We start from the raw sequence: 23,504 nt of genomic DNA, 5'->3' as shown, positions 1-23,504 counted from the left end.
GGCTGTACACTTTACTCCAGCATGACAATTGGCTGTACGTACCTCTCCGATGTGACAATTGGCTCTACACTTCACTCCAGCATGACAATTGGCTCTACACTTCACTCCAGCATGACAATTGGCTGTACACTTTACTCCAGCATGACAATTGGCTGTACGTACCTCTCCGATGTGACAATTGGCTCTACACTTCACTCCAGCATGACAATTGGCTCTACACTTCACTCCAGCATGACAATTGGCTCTACACTTCACTCCAGCATGACAATTGGCTGTACACTTCACTCCAGCATGACAATTAACTCTACACTTCACTCCAGCATGACAATTAGCTCTACACATCACTCCAGCATGACAATTGGCTCTACACTTCACTCCAGCATGACAATTAACTCTACACTTTACTCCAGCATGACAATTAGCTCTACACTTCACTCCAGCATGACAATTGGCTCTACACTTCACTCCAGCATGACAATTAGCTCTACACTTCACTCCAGCATGACAATTGGGTGTCGTACCTCTCTGATGTGACAATTGGCTGTACACTTCACTCTAGCATGACAATTGGCTGTACATACCTCTCTGATGTGACAATTGGCTGTACACTTCACTCCAGCATGACAATTAGCTCTACACTTCACTCCAGCAAGACAATTGGGTGTACGTACCTCTCCGATGTGACAATTGGCTCTACACTTCACTCTAGCATGACAATTGGCTGTACATACCTCTCTGATGTGACAATTGGCTGTACACTTCACTCCAGCATGACAATTGGCTCTACACTTCACTCCAGCATGACAATTGGCTGTACACTTCACTCCAGCATGACAATTGGCTGTACATACCTCTCTGATGTGACAATTGGCTGTACACTTCACTCCAGCATGACAATTAGCTCTACACTTCACTCCAGCATGACAATTGGCTCTACACTTCACTCAAGCATGACAATTGGCTCTACACTTGACCCAAGCATGACAATTGGCTCTACATACCTCTCTGATGTGACCTGGGGAAACCTGTAGAACTGGAATGTGAAAAACACAGAGCCAGCAGATTTTGAAGAACCATTTGGCTGACTGGAAAACCTGAAGCAGAAAACATACAAAATAACAACTTCTAATCTTGTCAATGCATAAAATAGTGTGAAGATAGATGTTTGTTTGTTTGTCGTTTAATGTCACTCCCAGCAATATTCCAGCTATATTACGGTGGTCTGTAAATGATAAAAACTGGACTAGACAATCCACTGATTCATATCATGAGCATCGATCTATGCAATTGGGATATGATGACATGCATCAACCAAGTCAGCAAACCTGACCACCTGATCTTACAACAAGCATGGGCTGCTGAAGACTAACCCGGATCAGGTTTATAGTGTGAGGACCTAGAAAAGCCTGAATGGTGTCAACAAGAAGATAATACTAACTACCTGTACAAGATTATTCTGGCAAAATACTTGTAATATTTAGTAACTTACTTGGCAAAGGCTAAGAATTGGAAGACAACCTCGTTACACTGCAAAGGATCTGCCATCTCCTTCGCCACATTCACTTTGACTGTCGTGCCAGGATCAATCACATCTGGGGGGTCGCCATTCCGATCCACGACAGACGGGAAGCCGGCCGAGTAGAGTCGAGCATAGGCCGCCCTGGACAACCCCATGCCACTACAGAAAACAATGTGTAGCCATAGATTAACATCCTTCACAGAACACAGTGGATAGCCATAGATTAACATCCTTCACAGAACACAGTGGATAGCCATAGATTAACATCCTTTACAGAACAAAGTGGATAGCCATAGATTAACATCCTTCACAGAACACAGTGGATAGCCATAGATTAACATCCTTTACAGAACACAGTGGATAGCCATAGATTAACATCCTTTACAGAACAAAGTGGATAGCCATAGATTAACATCCTTTACAGAACAAAGTGTATAGCCATAGATTAACATCCTTTACAGAGCAGTGTATAGCCATAGATTAACATCCTTTACAGAACACAGTGGATAACCATAGATTAACATCCTTTACAGAACACAGTGTATAGCAATAGATTAACATCCTTCACAGAACAGCGTATAACAATAGATTAACATCCTTTACAGAACAGGGTTTAGCCATAGATTAACATCCTTTACAGAACAAAGTGGATAGCCATAGATTAACATCCTTTACAGAACAAAGTGTATAGCCATAGATTAACATCCTTTACAGAGCAGTGTATAGCCATAGATTAACATCCTTTACAGAACACAGTGGATAGCCATAGATTAACATCCTTTACAGAACACAGTGGATAGCCATAGATTAACATCCTTTACAGAACACAGTGGATAGCAATAGATTAACATCCTTTACAGAACAGTGGATAGCAATAGATTAACATCCTTTACAGAATACAGTGTATAGCCATAGATTAACATCCTTTACAGAACACAGTGTATAGCAATAGATTAACATCCTTTACAGAATACAGTGTATAGCCATAGATAAACATCCTTTACAGAACACAGTGGATAGCCATAGATTAACATCCTTTACAGAACACAGTGGATAGCCATAGATTAACATCCTTTACAGAACACAGTGTATAGCAATAGATTAACATCCTTCACAGAACAGCGTATAACAATAGATTAACATCCTTTACAGAACAGGGTTTAGCCATAGATTAACATCCTTTACAGAACACAGTGGATAGCCATAGATTAACATCCTTTACGGAACAGTGGATAGCCATAGATTAACATCCTTTACAGAACACAGTGGATAGTCTACCCTCTAGACTGGGGTCCCTGTCCACCTATCCTCCAGACTGGGGCAACTGTCTACCTACCCTCTTGACTGGGGCACCTTTTTACGCACTTTCTTGGCTGGGGCACCTGTCTACCTACCCTCTAGACTGGGTCACGTGTCTACCTACCCTCTAGACTGGGGCACGTGTCTACCTACCCTCTAGACTGGGGCACCTGCCTACCTACCCTCCAGACTGGGGCAACTGTCTACCTACCCTCTTGGCTGGGGCACCTATTCACCCACCCTCTTGGCTGGGGCACCTGTCTAGCTACCCTCTAGACTGGGGTCCCTGTCCACCTACCCTCTAGACTGGGGGACGTTTCTACCTACCCCCTTTAACTGGGGCACCTGTTCACCAACCCTCTTGGCTGGGGTCCCTGTCCACCTATCCTCCAGACTGGGGCACCTGTCTACCTACCCTCTTGGCTGGGGCACCTGTCTACCTACCCTCTTGGCTGGGGTCCCTGGGCCATGACTGGAGCATGAACTGGGGTAAATGGCAGCTCGTGGAGGTCGGGGGCAGTGAGGCGTGAAGAGCCGGGCTGAAACAGACATCAGACAACATGTAGAAGTCACTGTGACCCTGTAGCAAGTAGCTGTAACTAAGAATCTATTTTAAAGTTTATTTCATATATACAACATGTTGTTGTAAGTAATGCTAGCATAAAAGATTGATAATCAGAATTATCGTCAATGGGAAGAAATATTAATGATTATCGATATGAAAATTGTTAACTATTGTGATGAAATAATGTTTAGATTTACCCAAACAGACTTGTTATTAACAATCATGTTAATTGCCAAAGACGGAAAGCATCTGTTTTTGTTATAACTCAAATGTCAACATAGTAATCCATGCATAAATGTTCTGCAACACCAATGGAGTGAAATATTTTGATTTCTTTCTGAATCTTTTTTGCGTATTGGCTCAAAGATACTTCTCAGATATTTATGAATAACTGATAGATATTAAGTTAATCATTTTTGATATCCATGATTTGTATCGACAGCCAGCCCTAGTTTAAGTAATGGTGTGTTGGCTGATTATGATATTGAGACTTCTGGAGAGGACGTCTAGAGAGGACATCTGAAGAGGACATCTGAAGAGGACATCTGGAGAGGACGGCTGACCAACTTGCATGCAACTGGCCAATCAGGCTGGTTCTGGAGTACTGAAGAACTTACATCTGTCATCTGCATGATGTTCATTGGGTACATCCCGGAGGGCCCCATCGGGTACATCGGGAACATGCCTGTTGGTCCTATGGCCATGTTTGGGTACACGGCTCCCATCCCCGGGGGCTGGGCGTGGGAGTACCCAGTCTGCTGGGGCAGGATCTGAGGCTGGGGCTGGAAGGAGATCTGGGTCCCGTTCTGTGACCTGCACAAGACAGAGAAGTCACAAGCTTGTCCAACTTACAGGAACACATATATACAGACTGGACACAAGAACACCTGTACACACAACACTGTAGATGCCACCTGTACTAAACACCTGTACACACAACACTGTAGAGGACACCTGTACTTAACACCTGTACACACAACACTAGAAGACACCTGTACTTAACACCTGTACACAAAACACTGTAAAGGACACCTGTACTAAACACCTGTACACACAACACTGTAGAAGACACCTGTACTTAACACCTGTACTTAACAACTCTACACAAAACACTGTAGAGGACACCTTTACTTAACACCTGTACACACAACACTAGAAGACACCTGTACTAAACACCTGTACACAAAACACTGTAAAGAACACCTGTACTAAACACCTGTACACACAACACTGTAGAAGACACCTGTACTTAACACCTGTACTTAACATCTGTACACACAACACTGTAGAGGACACCTGTACTTAACACCTGTACACACAACACTGTAGATGACACCTGTACTTAACACCTGTACACACAACACTGTAGAGGACACCTGTACTTAACACCTGTACACACAACACTAGAAGACACCTGTACTTAACACCTGTACACACATCACTGTAGAGGACACCTGTACTTAACACCTGTACACAAAACACTGTAAAGGTCACCTGTACTAAACACCTGTACTCACAACACTGTAGAAGACACCTGTACTTCACACCTATACTTAACAACTCTACACAAAACACTGTAGAGGACACCTGTACTTAACACCTGTACACACAACACTGTAGAGGACACCTGTACTTAACAACTCTATACAAAACACTGTAGAAGACACCTGTACTTAACAACTCTACAAACAACACTGTAGAAGACACCTGTACTAAACACCTGTACACACGACACTGTAGAAGACACCTGTACTTAACACCTGTACACACAACACTGTAGAAGACACCTGTACTTAACACCTGTACACAAAACACTGTAAAGGACACTTGTACTAAACACCTGTACTCACAACACTGTAGAAGACACCTGTACTTAACACCTATACTTAACAACTCTACACAAAACACTGTAGAGGACACCTGTACTTAACACCTGTACACACAACACTGTAGAAGACACCTGTACTTAACACCTGTACACACAACACTGTAGAAGACACCTGTACTAAACACCTGTACACACAACACTGTAGAAGACACCTGTACTTAACACCTATACTTAACAACTTTACACAAAACACTGTAAAGGACACCTGTACTAAACACCTGTACTCACAACACTGTAGAAGACACCTGTACTTAACACCTATACTTAACAACTCTACACAAAACACTGTAGATGCCACCTGTACTTAACACCTGTACACACAACACTGTAGATGACACCTGTACTTAACACCTGTACACACAACACTGTAGAGGACACCTGTACTTAACACCTGTACACACAACACTAGAAGACACCTGTACTTAACACCTGTACACACATCACTGTAGAGGACACCTGTACTTAACACCTGTACACAAAACACTGTAAAGGACACCTGTACTAAACACCTGTACTCACAACACTGTAGAAGACACCTGTACTTCACACCTATACTTAACAACTCTACACAAAACACTGTAGAGGACACCTGTACTTAACACCTGTACACACAACACTGTAGAGGACACCTGTACTTAACAACTCTATACAAAACACTGTAGAAGACACCTGTACTTAACAACTCTACACACAACACTGTAGAAGACACCTGTACTTCACACCTATACTTAACAACTCTACACAAAACACTGTAGAGGACACCTGTACTTAACACCTGTACACACAACACTGTAGAGGACACCTGTACTTAACAACTCTATACAAAACACTGTAGAAGACACCTGTACTTAACAACTCTACAAACAACACTGTAGAAGACACCTGTACTAAACACCTGTACACACGACACTGTAGAAGACACCTGTACTTAACACCTGTACACACAACACTGTAGAAGACACCTGTACTTAACACCTGTACACAAAACACTGTAAAGGACACTTGTACTAAACACCTGTACTCACAACACTGTAGAAGACACCTGTACTTAACACCTATACTTAACAACTCTACACAAAACACTGTAGAGGACACCTGTACTTAACACCTGTACACACAACACTGTAGAAGACACCTGTACTTAACACCTGTACACACAACACTGTAGAAGACACCTGTACTAAACACCTGTACACACAACACTGTAGAAGACACCTGTACTTAACACCTATACTTAACAACTTTACACAAAACACTGTAAAGGACACCTGTACTAAACACCTGTACTCACAACACTGTAGAAGACACCTGTACTTAACACCTATACTTAACAACTCTACACAAAACACTGTAGATGCCACCTGTACTTAACACCTGTACACACAACACTGTAGATGACACCTGTACTTAACACCTGTACACACAACACTGTAGAGGACACCTGTACTTAACACCTGTACACACAACACTAGAAGACACCTGTACTTAACACCTGTACACACATCACTGTAGAGGACACCTGTACTTAACACCTGTACACAAAACACTGTAAAGGACACCTGTACTAAACACCTGTACTCACAACACTGTAGAAGACACCTGTACTTCACACCTATACTTAACAACTCTACACAAAACACTGTAGAGGACACCTGTACTTAACACCTGTACACACAACACTGTAGAGGACACCTGTACTTAACAACTCTATACAAAACACTGTAGAAGACACCTGTACTTAACAACTCTACACACAACACTGTAGAAGACACCTGTACTTAACACCTGTACACACAACACTGTAGAAGACACCTGTACTTAACACCTGTACACACAACACTGTAGAAGACACCTGTACTTAACACCTGTACACAAAACACTGTAAAGGACACCTGTACTAAACACCTGTACTCACAACACTGTAGAAGACACCTGTACTTAACACCTATACTTAACAACTCTACACGAAACACTGTAGAGGACACCTGTACTTAACACCTGTACACACAACACTGTAGAAGACACCTGTACTTAACACCTGTACACACAACACTGTAGAAGACACCTGTACTAAACACCTGTACACACAACACTGTAGAAGACACCTGTACTTAACACCTATACTTAACAACTTTACACACAACACTGTAGAGGACACCTGTACTTAACACCTGTACACACAACACTGTAGAGGACACCTGTATTTAACACCTGTACTTAACAACTGTACACACAACACTGTAGATGCCACCTGTACTTAACACCTGTACTTAACAACTGTACTTAACACCTGTACACACAACACTGTAGAAGACACCTGTACTTAACAACTGTACTAAACACCTGTACTCACAACACTGTAGAAGACACCTGTACTTAACACCTATACTTAACAACTCTACACAAAACACTGTAGAGGACACCTGTACTTAACACCTGTACACACAACACTGTAGAAGACACCTGTACTTAACACCTGTACACACAACACTGTAGAAGACACCTGTACTAAACACCTGTACACACAACACTGTAGAAGACACCTGTACTTAACACCTATACTTAACAACTTTACACACAACACTGTAGAGGACACCTGTACTTAACACCTGTACACACAACACTGTAGAGGACACCTGTATTTAACACCTGTACTTAACAACTGTACACACAACACTGTAGAGGACACCTGTACACACAACACTGTAGAGGACACCTGTATTTAACACCTGTACTTAACAACTGTACACACAACACTGTAGATGCCACCTGTACTTAACACCTGTACTTAACAACTGTACTTAACACCTGTACACACAACACTGTAGAAGACACCTGTACTTAACAACTGTACTAAACACCTGTACTCACAACACTGTAGAAGACACCTGTACTTAACACCTATACTTAACAACTCTACACAAAACACTGTAGAGGACACCTGTACTTAACACCTGTACACACAACACTGTAGAAGACACCTGTACTTAACACCTGTACACACAACACTGTAGAAGACACCTGTACTAAACACCTGTACACACAACACTGTAGAAGACACCTGTACTTAACACCTATACTTAACAACTTTACACACAACACTGTAGAGGACACCTGTACTTAACACCTGTACACACAACACTGTAGAGGACACCTGTATTTAACACCTGTACTTAACAACTGTACACACAACACTGTAGAGGTCACCTGTACACACAACACTGTAGAGGACACCTGTACACACAACACTGGAGAGGACACCTGTACTTAACACCTGTACACACAACACTGGAGAGGACACCTGTACTTAACACCTGTACACACAACACTGTAAAGGACACCTGTACTTAACACCTGTACACACAACACTGTAAAAGACACCTGTACTTAACACCTGTACACACAACACTGGAGAGGACACCTGTACTTAACACCTGTACTAAACAACTGTACACACAACACTGTAGAGGACACCTGTACACACAACACTGGGGAGGTCACCTGTACTTAAAACCTGTACTTAACAACTGTACACACAACACTTTAGATGCCACCTGTACTTAACACCTATACTTAACAACTGTACACACAACACTGTAGAGGACACCTGTACACACAACACTGGAGAGGACACCTGTACTTAACACCTGTACACACAACACTGTAAAGGACACCTGTACTTAACACCTGTACATACAACAGTGTAGAAGACACCTGTACTTAACACCTGTACACACAACACTGGGGAGGACACCTGTACTTAACACCTGTACTTAACAACTGTACACACAACACTTTAGATGCCACCTATACTTAACAACTGTACACACAACACTGTAGAGGACACCTGTACACACAACACTGGAGAGGACACCTGTACTTAACACCTGTACACACAACACTGTAAAGGACACCTGTACTTAACACCTGTACATACAACAGTGTAGAAGACACCTGTACTTAACACCTGTACACACAACACTGTAGAGGACCTCTGTACTAAACACCTGTACACACAACACTGTAAAGGACACCTGTACTTAACACCTGTACATACAACAGTGTAGAAGACACCTGTACTTCACACCTGTACACACATCACTGTAGAGGACACCTGTACTAAACACCTGTACACACAACACTGTGAGAACACCTGTCCAGACTTGATTATTTACAGACCGCAGATCTAGCTTGACTATTGCTTAGTGTGGCATTAAACAACAAACAAAGAAACAAAGCCCTATCTTGGACACTGAGTACTGAAGCATGGTCATAAACCAAAACACACACGAGTTAGGTGAACATTCAAGCCATGAGGCCATTTAGTATTGGTGTACAGTTGAACTGGGATACACTCAGACACAAACAAGCAGCAACATTTTTGTCCAGGGTTTCCTAAAAGAAGGCATAGGTCTCAACTATCAACAGAGCGATCACTCAACAGGTGTCAGTATAAGCAAAGGAAAACATGTGTCGGATGAGTGCACTTGGCTTGTATGCAGAATAAGTATGAATTTGGTGTTAGACAATTTACAGTGAATCCATGCACTATCACAATTCCATTGCAACCCAAGCTATTATGTAGTTAGCAGAGTAAGCCGACCCAACTGGGGTGAAAGGTCACAGTTGTGTCAATACAAGCACAGAGTAAACACATGCAAGGTGGGCGTGGCGCAAGACACATGTTGGACGAGCACAGGCAGGGGACACAGACACATGTAAGTGCAGGTAACATGTTGGGTGAGCACAGGCAGGGGACACAGACACATGTAAGTGCAGGACACATGTTGGACGAGCACAGGCAGGGGACACAGACACATGTAAGTGAAGGTCACATGTTGGACGAGCACAGGCAGGGGACACAGACACATGTAAGTGAAGGTCACATGTTGGGTGAGCACAGGCAGGGGACACAGACACATGTAAGTGCAGGACACATGTTGGGTGAGCACAGGCAGGGGACACAGACACATGTCAGTGAAGGTCACATGTTGGACGAGCAGAGGCAGGGGACACAGACACATGTTAGTGCAGGACATGTGTTAGGTGAGCACAGGCAGGGGACACAGACACATGTAAGTGCAGGTAACATGTTGGACGAGCACAGTCAGGGGAAACAGACACATGTTAGTGCAGGACACATGTTGGGTGAGCACAGGCAGGGGACACAGACACATGTTAGTGCAGGACACATATTGGATGAGCACAGGCAGGGGACACAGACACATGTAAGTGCAGGACACATGTTGGGTGAGCACAGGCAGGGGACACAGACACATGTTAGTGCAGGACACATATTGGATGAGCACAGGCAGGGGACACAGACACATGTAAGTGCAGGACACATGTTGGGTGAGCACAGGCAGGGGACACAGACACATGTCAGTGAAGGTCACATGTTGGACGAGCACAGGCAGGGGACACAGACACATGTTAGTGCAGGACACATGTTGGGTGAGCACAGGCAGGGTCACAGACACATGTTAGTGCAGGTCACATGTTGGGTGAGCACAGGCAGGGTCACAGACACATGTTAGTGCAGGTCACATGTTGGGTGAGCACAGGCAGGGGACACAGACACATGTCAGTGAAGGTCACATGTTGGACGAGCACAGGCAGGGGACACAGGCACATGTTAGTGCAGGACACGTGTTGGGTGAGCACAGGCAGGGGACACAGACACATGTTAGTGCAGGACACATGTTGGGTGAGCACAGGCAGGGGACACAGACACATGTTAGTGCAGGACACATGTTGGGTGAGCACAGGCAGGGGACACAGACACATGTTAGTGCAGGACACATGTTGGGTGAGCAGAGGCAGGGGACACAGACACATGTTAGTGCAGGACACGTGTTGGGTGAGCACAGGCTGGGGACACAGACACATGTTAGTGCAGGACACATGTTGGGTGAGCACAGGCAGGGGACACAGACACATGTTAGTGCAGGACACATGTTGGGTGAGCAGAGGCAGGGGACACAGACACATGTTAGTGCAGGACACGTGTTGGGTGAGCACAGGCAGGGGACACAGACAGCTGTTAGTGCAGGACACATGTTTGGTGAGCACAGGCAGGGGACACAGACACATGTTAGTGCAGGACATGTGTTGGACGAGCACAGGCAGGGGACACAGACACATGTTAGTGCAGGACATGTGTTGGACGAGCACAGGCAGGGGACACAGACACATGTTAGTGCAGGACATGTGTTGGACGAGCACAGGCAGGGGACACAGACACATGTTAGTGCAGGACATGTGTTGGACGAGCACAGGCAGGGGACATAGACACATGTTAGTGCAGGACATGTGTTAGGTGAGCACAGGCAGGGGACACAGACACATGTTAGTGCAGGACACATGTTGGGTGAGCACAGGCAGGGGACACAGACACATGTTAGTGCAGGTCACATGTTGGGTGAGCACAGGCAGGGGACACAGACACATGTTAGTGCAGGACACGTGTTGGACGAGCACAGGCAGGGGACACAGACACATGTTAGTGCAGGACATGTGTTAGGTGAGCACAGGCAGGGGACACAGACACATGTTAGTGCAGGACATGTGTTAGGTGAGCACAGGCAGGGGACACAGACACATGTTAGTGCAGGACATGTGTTAGGTGAGCACAGGCAGGGGACACAGACACATGTTAGTGCAGGACATGTGTTAGGTGAGCACAGGCAGGGGACACAAACACATGTTAGTGCAGGACACATGTTGGGTGAGCACAGGCAGGGGACACAGACACATGTTAGTGCAGGACATGTGTTGGGTGAGCACAGGCAGGGGACACAGACACATGTTAGTGCAGGACACGTGTTGGACGAGCACAGGCAGGGGACACAGACACATGTTAGTGCAGGACACATGTTGGGTGAGCACAGGCAGGGGACACAGACACATGTTAGTGCAGGTCACATGTTGGGTGAGCAGAGGCAGGGGACACAGACACATGTTAGTGCAGGACACATGTTGGGTGAGCACAGGCAGGGGACACAGACACATGTTAGTGCAGGACACATGTTGGATGAGCACAGGCAGGGGACACAGACACATGTTAGTGCAGGACATGTGTTAGGTGAGCACAGGCAGGGGACACAGACACATGTTAGTGCAGGACATGTGTTAGGTGAGCACAGGCAGGGGACACAAACACATGTTAGTGCAGGACACATGTTGGGTGAGCACAGGCAGGGGACACAGACACATGTTAGTACAGGACATGTGTTGGACGAGCACAGGCAGGGTCACAGACACATGTTAGTGCAGGACATGTGTTGGACGAGCAGAGGCAGGGGACACAGACACATGTTAGTGCAGGACATGTGTTGGACGAGCACAGGCAGGGGACACAGGCACATGTTAGTGCAGGACATGTGTTGGACGAGCACAGGCAGGGGACACAGACATGTTAGTGCAGGACACATGTTGGGTGAGCACAGGCAGGGGACACAGACACATGTTAGTGAAGGTCACATGTTGGACGAGCACAGGCAGGGGACACAGGCACATGTTAGTGCAGGACACGTGTTGGGTGAGCACAGGCAGGGGACACAGACACATGTTAGTGCAGGACATGTGTTAGGTGAGCACAGGCAGGGGACACAGACACATGTTAGTGCAGGACATGTGTTAGGTGAGCACAGGCAGGGGACACAGACACATGTTAGTGCAGGACACCTGTTGGACGAGCACAGGCAGGGGACACAGACATATTTTAGTGCAGGACATGTGTTGGACGAGCACAGGCAGGGGACACAGACACATGTTAGTGCAGGACATGTGTTGGGTGAGCACAGGCAGGGGACACAGACACATGTGTGTGTGTGCAGGACACATGTCTTACGTATGTGGCATATGATCTGTGGGCACAGCTTCATGTTGCCCTTGGACCCCAGGGTCACTGGGTGGGAGGGGATGTGGCCCCCCTGGTAACATCGGGTATCCTGCTGCCTGGCCGGGATACACCTGAGAACTGCGAGTGATGTAGAGAAGGTGAGAGATGCAGTCACAATGGTTACATGTCAAGCAGGGATGTCAAGCAGGGATGTCAAGCAGGAGACACAAGAGTGACTGTTTACCTTGTTTTTCAACATGTACTGGTCACTGTCTTACAACTGAGATTTGTAAAAAGACATATTTAGGAAATACCATTCCACGATAGACTAACACAGATTACACTGTGCAGAGTTTCAGATGGCCATTGTTCACCGGTCATTGACTGATAAGATTCCAATTTGACAGATGGTTTGTTTAAGTAGTCAGACTTTTGACCGATAGAAAGGCTAAGCAAGGTGTCACAAGTTTCATAATTTCTTAATTAAATAGTAAGGATTACTCCTAGATACAATTTTAATTTAATAAAACAATGCACAGCCATCAAATCTTGTAATGGAATTTCTTAGCAGCAGATGTCTTTGCATCATACTTTCTGTGTCATAGGAAAACACTGTCTCCAGCTATAGTGCCTCAGTCAAGCGCTTTAGTTATCGCAGTGTTTAATTGGCCAGATAGTATATATATATGTTTTCATCCAATCACAAATGGATTTGTTGCTATGGTTAGTCCACCATTCTTGTTGATTTGGCTTATTGACTTTTGCCATTGACTTATTACATTTGTTTGCTCCAAGTCAGTGACCTGTATACAGTGTCTTGTGTGAAAATCACTGCTGGGAACCTGGAGGAACCAGGCAACTAACATCTGCTCCAAGTCATTGACCTGTATACAGTGTCTTGTGTGTAAATCACTGCTGGGAACCTGGAGGAATCAGGCAACCAACATCTGCTCCAAGTCATTGACCTGTATACAGTGTCTTGTGTGTAAATCACTGCTGGGAACCTAGAGGAACCAGGCAACCAACATCTGCTCCAAGTCAGTGACCTGTATACAGTGTCTTGTGTGTAAATCACTGCTGGGAACCTAGAGGAATCAGGCAACCAACATCTGCTCCAAGTCATTGACCTGTATACAGTGTCTTGTGTGTAAATCACTGCTGGGAACCTGGAGGAACCAGGCAACCAACGTCTGCTCCAAGTCAGTGACCTGTATACAGTGTCTTGTGTGTAAATCACTGCTGGGAACCTAGAGGAATCAGGCAACCAACATCTGCTCCAAGTCAGTGACCTGTATACAGTGTCTTGTGTGTAAATCACTGCTGGGAACCTGGAGGAACCAGGCAACCAACATCTGCTCCAAGTCAGTGGCCTATATACAGTGTCTTGTGTGTAAATCACTGCTGGGAACCTAGAGGAATCAGGCAACCAACATCTGCTCCAAGTCAGTGACCTGTATACAGTGTCTTGTGTGTAAATCACTGCTGGGAACCTGGAGGAACCAGGCAACCAACATCTGCTCCAAGTCAGTGGCCTATATACAGTGTCTTGTGTGTAAATCACTGCCGGGAACCTAGAGGAATCAGGCAACCAACATCTGCTCCAAGTCAGTGACCTGTATACAGTGTCTTGTGTGTAAATCACTGCTGGGAACATGGAGGAACCAAGCAACCAACATCTGCTCCAAGTCAGTGACCTGTATACAGTGTCTTGTGTGTAAATCACTGCTGGGAACCTGGAGGAACCAAGCAACTAACATCTGCTCCAAGTCATTGACCTGTATACAGTGTCTTGTGTGTAAATCACTGCTGGGAACCTGGAGGAACCAGGCAACCAACATCTGCTCCAAGTCATTGACCTGTATACAGTGTCTTGTGTGTAAATCACTGCTGGGAACCTGGAGGAACCAGGCAACCAACATCTGCTCCAAGTCATTGACCTGTATACAGTGTCTTGTGTGTAAATTACTGCTGGGAACCTGGAGGAACCAGGCAACCAACATCTGCTCCAAGTCAGTGACCTGTATACAGTGTCTTGTGTGTAAATCACTGCCGGGAACCTAGAGGAACCAGGCAACCAACATCTGCTCCAAGTCATTGACCTGTATACAGTGTCTTGTGTGTAAATCACTGCTGGGAACCTAGAGGAATCAGGCAACCAACATCTGCTCCAAGTCATTGACCTGTATACAGTGTCTTGTGTGTAAATCACTGCTGGGAACCTAGAGGAACCAGGCAACCAACATCTGCTCCAAGTCAGTGACCTGTATACAGTGTCTTGTGTGTAAATCACTGCTGGGAACCTAGAGGAACCAGGCAACCAACATCTGCTCCAAGTCATTGACCTGTATACAGTGTCTTGTGTGTAAATCACTGCTGGGAACCTAGAGGAACCAGGCAACCAACTTCTGCTCCAAGTCATTGACCTGTATACAGTGTCTTGTGTGTAAATCACTGCTGGGAACCTGGAGGAACCAGGCAACCAACATCTGCTCCAAGTCAGTGACCTGTATACAGTGTCTTGTGTGTAAATCACTGCTGGGAACCTAGAGGAACCAGGCAACCAACATCTGCTCCAAGTCAGTGACCTGTATACAGTGTCTTGTGTGTAAATCACTGCTGGGAACCTAGAGGAACCAGGCAACCAACATCTGCTCCAAGTCAGTGACCTGTATACAGTGTCTTGTGTGTAAATCACTGATGGGAACCTAGAGGAATCCGGCAACCAACATCTGCTCCAAGTCATTGACCTGTATACAGTGTCTTGTGTGTAAATCACTGCTGGGAACCTAGAGGAACCAGGCAACCAACTTCTGCTCCAAGTCATTGACCTGTATACAGTGTCTTGTGTGTAAATCACTGCTGGGAACCTGGAGGAACCAGGCAACCAACATCTGCTCCAAGTCATTGACCTGTATACAGTGTCTTGTGTGTAAATCACTGCTGGGAACCTAGAGGAACCAGGCAACCAACATCTGCTCCAAGTCATTGACCTGTATACAGTGTCTTGTGTGTAAATCACTGCTGGGAACCTAGAGGAACCAGGCAACCAACATCTGCTCCAAGTCAGTGACCTGTATACAGTGTCTTGTGTGTAAATCACTGCTGGGAACCTAGAGGAATCAGGCAACCAACATCTGCTCCAAGTCATTGACCTGTATACAGTGTCTTGTGTGTAAATCACTGCTGGGAACCTAGAGGAACCAGGCAACCAACATCTGCTCCAAGTCAATGACCTGTATACAGTGTCTTGTGTGTAAATCACTGCTGGGAACCTAGAGGAACCAGGCAACCAACATCTGCTCCAAGTCAGTGACCTGTATACAGTGTCTTGTGTGTAAATCACTGCTGGGAACATGGAGGAACCAGGCAACCAACATCTGCTCCAAGTCAGTGACCTGTATACAGTGTCTTGTGTGTAAATCACTGCTGGGAACCTAGAGGAACCAGGCAACCAACATCTGCTCCAAGTCAGTGACCTGTATACAGTGTCTTGTGTGTAAATCACTGATGGGAACCTAGAGGAATCCGGCAACCAACATCTGCTCCAAGTCATTGACCTGTATACAGTGTCTTGTGTGTAAATCACTGCTGGGAACCTAGAGGAACCAGGCAACCAACTTCTGCTCCAAGTCATTGACCTGTATACAGTGTCTTGTGTGTAAATCACTGCTGGGAACCTGGAGGAACCAGGCAACCAACATCTGCTCCAAGTCATTGACCTGTATACAGTGTCTTGTGTGTAAATCACTGCTGGGAACCTGGAGGAACCAGGCAACCAACATCTGCTCCAAGTCAGTGACCTGTATACAGTGTCTTGTGTGTAAATCACTGCTGGGAACCTAGAGGAACCAGGCAACCAACTTCTGCTCCAAGTCATTGACCTGTATACAGTGTCTTGTGTGTAAATCACTGCTGGGAACCTGGAGGAACCAGGCAACCAACATCTGCTCCAAGTCAGTGACCTGTATACAGTGTCTTGTGTGTAAATCACTGCTGGGAACCTAGAGGAACCAGGCAACCAACATCTGCTCCAAGTCAGTGACCTGTATACAGTGTCTTGTGTGTAAATCACTGCTGGGAACCTAGAGGAACCAGGCAACCAACATCTGCTCCAAGTCAGTGACCTGTATACAGTGTCTTGTGTGTAAATCACTGATGGGAACCTAGAGGAATCCGGCAACCAACATCTGCTCCAAGTCATTGACCTGTATACAGTGTCTTGTGTGTAAATCACTGCTGGGAACCTAGAGGAACCAGGCAACCAACTTCTGCTCCAAGTCATTGACCTGTATACAGTGTCTTGTGTGTAAATCACTGCTGGGAACCTGGAGGAACCAGGCAACCAACATCTGCTCCAAGTCATTGACCTGTATACAGTGTCTTGTGTGTAAATCACTGCTGGGAACCTAGAGGAACCAGGCAACCAACATCTGCTCCAAGTCATTGACCTGTATACAGTGTCTTGTGTGTAAATCACTGCTGGGAACCTAGAGGAACCAGGCAACCAACATCTGCTCCAAGTCAGTGACCTGTATACAGTGTCTTGTGTGTAAATCACTGCTGGGAACCTAGAGGAATCAGGCAACCAACATCTGCTCCAAGTCATTGACCTGTATACAGTGTCTTGTGTGTAAATCACTGCTGGGAACCTAGAGGAACCAGGCAACCAACATCTGCTCCAAGTCAATGACCTGTATACAGTGTCTTGTGTGTAAATCACTGCTGGGAACCTAGAGGAACCAGGCAACCAACATCTGCTCCAAGTCAGTGACCTGTATACAGTGTCTTGTGTGTAAATCACTGCTGGGAACATGGAGGAACCAGGCAACCAACATCTGCTCCAAGTCAGTGACCTGTATACAGTGTCTTGTGTGTAAATCACTGCTGGGAACCTAGAGGAACCAGGCAACCAACATCTGCTCCAAGTCATTGACCTGTATACAGTGTCTTGTGTGTAAATCACTGCTCGGAACCTGGAAGAATCAGGCAACCAACATCTGCTCCAAGTCATTGACCTGTATACAGTGTCTTGTTTGTAAATCACTGCTGGGAACCTGGAGGAACCAGGCAACCAACATCTGCTCCAAGTCAGTGACCTGTATACAGTGTCTTGTGTGTAAATCACTGCTGGGAACCTAGAGGAACCAGGCAACCAACATCTGCTCCAAGTCATTGACCTGTATACAGTGTCTTGTGTGTAAATCACTGCTGGGAACCTAGAGGAACCAGGCAACCAACATCTGCTCCAAGTCAGTGACCTGTATACAGTGTCTTGTGTGTAAATCACTGCTGGGAACCTAGAGGAATCAGGCAACCAACATCTGCTCCAAGTCATTGACCTGTATACAGTGTCTTGTGTGTAAATCACTGCTGGGAACCTAGAGGAACCAGGCAACCAACATCTGCTCCAAGTCAATGACCTGTATACAGTGTCTTGTGTGTAAATCACTGCTGGGAACCTAGAGGAACCAGGCAACCAACATCTGCTCCAAGTCAGTGACCTGTATACAGTGTCTTGTGTGTAAATCACTGCTGGGAACATGGAGGAACCAGGCAACCAACATCTGCTCCAAGTCAGTGACCTGTATACAGTGTCTTGTGTGTAAATCACTGCTGGGAACCTAGAGGAACCAGGCAACCAACATCTGCTCCAAGTCATTGACCTGTATACAGTGTCTTGTGTGTAAATCACTGCTCGGAACCTGGAAGAATCAGGCAACCAACATCTGCTCCAAGTCATTGACCTGTATACAGTGTCTTGTTTGTAAATCACTGCTGGGAACCTGGAGGAACCAGGCAACCAACATCTGCTCCAAGTCAGTGACCTGTATACAGTGTCTTGTGTGTAAATCACTGCTCGGAACCTGGAAGAATCAGGCAACCAACATCTGCTGAATGAGAAACTACACATGCACTACCCATGGCAAGGTCCCTGATCATCTAGTCCCTAATCCCCCACAACCCAGGTCCTGAACTTAAACATTAGAAACATATCTTTAATCCACAAGTCATATGAATTCAGAAAGTGCCTTTTCCTTTAGAATGTCTAATGCACATGTTGAGAAATCTACTCATACATTTGGACCAAGCAATAAAAATGATATGGGTACATATAATTTTCTAAACAATTCAAAATTTCAAATTACATTTGTAACATGATATTAACCTTCACAAACACAGACATTTCTTTTCATCAAACTGCAACGTTTAATCCCGTTTACAGAAAATTATCAGAAAAGGACACCCCAGGGTTTGATGGAACAATCTCCAGTATTTGTCTTACAGAAAGGACACCCAAGGGTTTGATGAAACATTCTCTAGTATTTGTCTTACAGAAAGGACAACCCAGGGTTTGATGAAACAATCTCCACTATTTGTCTTACAGAAAGGACAAGACAGGGTTTGATATCGATGGAACAATCTCCACTATTTGTCTTACAGAAAGGACACCCCAGGGTCTGATGGAACTATCTCCACTATTTGTCTTACAGAAAGGAAAACACCAAGTCTGATGGAACTATCTCCATTATTTGTCTTACAGAAAGGACAACCCAGGGTCTGATGGAACTATCTCCACTATTTGTTTTACAGAAAGGAAAACACCAAGTCTGATGGAACTATCTCCATTATTTGTCTTACAGAAAGGACAACACAGGGTCTGATGGAACTATCTCCATTATTTGTCTTACAGAAAGGACAACCCAGGGTCTGATGGAACTATCTCCACTATTTGTCCTACAGAAAGGAAAACACCAAGTCTGATGGAACTATCTCCATTATTTGTCTTACAGAAAGGACAACACAGGGTTTGATGGAACTATCTCCACTATTTGTCTTACAGAAAGGAAAACACCAAGTCTGATGGAACTATCTCCATTATTTGTCTTACAGAAAGGACAACCCAGGGTCTGATGGAACTATCTCCACTATTTGTTTTACAGAAAGGAAAACACCAAGTCTGATGGAACTATCTCCATTATTTGTCTTACAGAAAGGACAACACAGGGTCTGATGGAACTATCTCCATTATTTGTCTTACAGAAAGGACAACCCAGGGTCTGATGGAACTATCTCCACTATTTGTCCTACAGAAAGGAAAACACCAAGTCTGATGGAACTATCTCCATTATTTGTCTTACAGAAAGGACAACACAGGGTCTGATGGAACTATCTCCACTATTTGTCTTACAGAAAGGAAAACACCAAGTCTGATGGAACTATCTCCATTATTTGTCTTACAGAAAGGACAACCCAGGGTCTGATGGAACTATCTCCACTATTTGTTTTACAGAAAGGAAAACACCAAGTCTGATGGAACTATCTCCATTATTTGTTTTACAGAAAGGAAAACACCAAGTCTGATGGAACTATCTCCACTATTTGTTTTACAGAAAGGAAAACACCAAGTCTGATGGAACTATCTCCATTATTTGTCTTACAGAAAGGACAACACAGGGTCTGATGGAACTATCTCCACTATTTGTCTTACAGAAAGGAAAACACCAAGTCTGATGGAACTATCTCCATTATTTGTCTTACAGAAAGGACAACCCAGGGTCTGATGGAACTATCTCCACTATTTGTTTTACAGAAAGGAAAACACCAAGTCTGATGGAACTATCTCCATTATTTGTTTTACAGAAAGGAAAACACCAAGTCTGATGGAACTATCTCCACTATTTGTTTTACAGAAAGGAAAACACCAAGTCTGATGGAACTATCTCCATTATTTGTCTTACAGAAAGGACAACACAGGGTCTGATGGAACTATCTCCACTATTTGTCTTACAGAAAGGACAACCCAGGGTCTGATGGAACTATCTCCACTATTTGTCTTACAGAAAGGACAACACAGGGTCTGATGGAACTATCTCCACTATTTGTCTTACAGAAAGGACAACACAGGGTCTGATGGAACTATCTCCACTATTTGTCTCACTTGGATCTGCCTGAAGGAGGTTTCCAGGCCATGTCCAGCTCCCCTCCACTGTCCAGGCTCCGGACCGATGGCATGGAGCCTAGACGAAGACTTACGCCATGCGGGGAGCCCATCGGCAGCGTCAACATGTCCTGCAAGGTAAGACACTAGGTAAGGCATCAGAAGACCACTCCATGAAGATGTTCTCCCACCCACCTAGTGACATCAGTAGACCACTCCATGAAGATGTACTTCCACCAACCTATCAGTAGACCACTCAAGGAAGATGTTCTCCCAACAACCTATCAGTGGACCACTCCAGGAAGATGTACTCCCACCCACCTAGTGACATCAGTAGACCACTCCAGGAAGATGTTCTCCCACCAACCTAGTGACATCAGTGGACCTGGTCTCCAGAAAGATGTACTTCCACCAACCTATCAGTGGACCACTCTAGGATGATGTACTCCCACCCACCTAGTGACATCAGTGGACCACTCCATGAAGATGTACTCCCACCAACCTATCAGTGGACCACTCCAGGAAGATGTACTCCCACCCACCTAGTGACATCAGTGGACCACTCCAGGAAGATGTACTCCCACCAACCTTGTGACATCAGTAGACCACTCTAAGAAGATGTTCTCCCACCGACCTATCAGTGGACCACTCCAGGAAGATATACTCCCACCAACCTATCAGTGGACCACTGTAGGAAGATGTATCCCCGGGCCAACCTCGCGGCCTCAAACTGACAGTACTTTATGACTCACCTTGGCATCAGTGGACCACTGTAGGATGATGTATCCCCCGGCCAACCTCGCGACCTCTGACTGGCAGTACGTTATGACTCACCTTGACATCAGTGGACCACTCTAGGAGGATGTATCCCCGGCCAACCTCGCGGCCTCAAACTGACAGTACTTTATGATTACATTGGCATCAGTGGACCACTGTAGGAGGATGTATCCCCCGGCCAACCTCGCGACCTCTGACTGGCAGTACGTTATGACTCACCTTGACATCAGTGGACCACTCTAGGAGGATGTATCCCCGGCCAACCTTGCGACCTCTGACTGACAGTACTTTATGATTACATTGGCATCAGTGGACCACTGTAGGAGGATGTATCCCCAGCCAACCTTGCGACCTCTGACTGACAGTACGTTATGGCTCACCTTGACATCAGTGGACTACTGTAGGATGATGTATCCCCAGCCAACCTCGCATCCTTTGAATGACAGTATGTTATGACTCACCTTTGCATCAGCGGACCACTGTAGGAGGATGTATCCCCGGGCCAACCTCGGGACCTCTGATTGACAGCACGTTATGACTCACCTTGGCGTCAGTTGACCACTGTAGGAAGACATATCCCCCGGCCAACCTTGCGACCTCGTTGTCTTGCATGTCTGTTGATGGCATCTTGTAGACAAAGCCCTCGTCAGGTGATCGATGAGGTCCCCCCACCAGAGATATTGTGACATCACGATTGCTGGGGTGTTGTAGTGGGCTCCATGCTGCCCATCTGACCGATACAGTTCGGGTGTGTGCACGGGCAAAGCTCAAGGATATCTGTCAACATAGAGTCATTTAAACTTTCTTCCAACAAAACACAAACCACAAAGTATCACAAGGGCATTATGCAGATCTAAAAAGTGAATGAAGATGTCAGGTTTTTGTATGTTACCTTCCTGTCTTTAGCTGTGAGTGGCTCCCCGATCACATACTCAAGGGAGAAGATGATGGAGAACATGGGGTCTTCCAGGAACTCAGAGAACTGAACCTTGTTCTTCAGCACCAAGTCATTCGTTCCACTTGAGTTGCTGCAAACAAAACACATGTCAGTGAGGTAAGATGTCACAAAGGTCAGATGTCAAAGGTCGTAAGTACTAAGTAAAGTCAGGTGTCAGTAAGGTCAGATGTCAGAGGTTGTAAGTACTAAGTAAGGTCAGTGGGGTCAGATGTCACTATGGTCAGATGCCACTGAGGTCATAAGTCAGTAAGGTCAGATGTCACTGAGGACATGTCAGTAAGGTCAGAGGTCAGTGAGGTTAGATGTCACTGAGGTCATAAGTCAGTAAGATCAGATGTCACTAAGGTTAGATGTCACTAAGGTTAGATGTCACTAAGGTTAGATGTCACTAAGGTTAGATGCCAGTGAGGTCGGAAGTCAGTGAGGTCGGAAGTCAGTAAGGTCACGTGTTAGTGAGAAGAGATTTCACTAAGAGCAGATGGTAAGCTTGTCGATGTCAGTTTGTTATTTAACAACACAGTCAGTAAAGCCAGTCCTCCAGTGTGCAAAGGTGATACTGACCATGACCCTGTAGACTCGGTCCTCCTGTTTGCGAACATGCTACTGCGACGGAAGCTAGGGCTGGCTGTGGGTTTCCGTGACGAGCTGCTGAGACTCTCTAGATGGAAGGTCTGAGGCTTTTCCACGTAACACCAGCCATTATGAACACCAACCTG

The 23,504-nt window shown here is 45.5% G+C and overlaps 1 protein-coding gene across 3 annotated transcripts in view; it reads right to left on the bottom strand.

Annotated features, from left to right (window-relative positions):
• Positions 1-23,504, bottom strand: part of LOC124127531 (nephrocystin-4-like) — a 116,697-nt gene that overhangs the window by 32,269 nt on the left and 60,924 nt on the right. For 2 of the 3 annotated variants that reach the window (XM_048393193.1, XM_048393192.1), the window contains 9 exons: positions 23,350-23,501; positions 22,723-22,858; positions 22,374-22,607; positions 21,054-21,184; positions 13,124-13,252; positions 4,001-4,196; positions 3,263-3,357; positions 1,490-1,678; positions 1,002-1,094 (listed from right to left, as the gene is read on the bottom strand). In XM_048393193.1, the coding sequence (XP_048249150.1) occupies positions 1,002-1,094; positions 1,490-1,678; positions 3,263-3,357; positions 4,001-4,196; positions 13,124-13,252; positions 21,054-21,184; positions 22,374-22,607; positions 22,723-22,858; positions 23,350-23,501 (1,355 nt within the window). The remainder of the gene's footprint in view (positions 1-1,001; positions 1,095-1,489; positions 1,679-3,262; positions 3,358-4,000; positions 4,197-13,123; positions 13,253-21,053; positions 21,185-22,373; positions 22,608-22,722; positions 22,859-23,349; positions 23,502-23,504) is intronic. The other variant, XM_048393194.1, reaches the window with a different exon arrangement.

Source organism: Haliotis rufescens, unplaced genomic scaffold (assembly GCF_023055435.1).
Source record: "Haliotis rufescens isolate VD_foot unplaced genomic scaffold, xgHalRufe1.0.p SCAF_117, whole genome shotgun sequence".
NCBI classification, from domain to species: Eukaryota; Metazoa; Mollusca; class Gastropoda; order Lepetellida; family Haliotidae; genus Haliotis; species Haliotis rufescens.
This window is presented reverse-complemented; position numbering and strand designations above follow the sequence as displayed.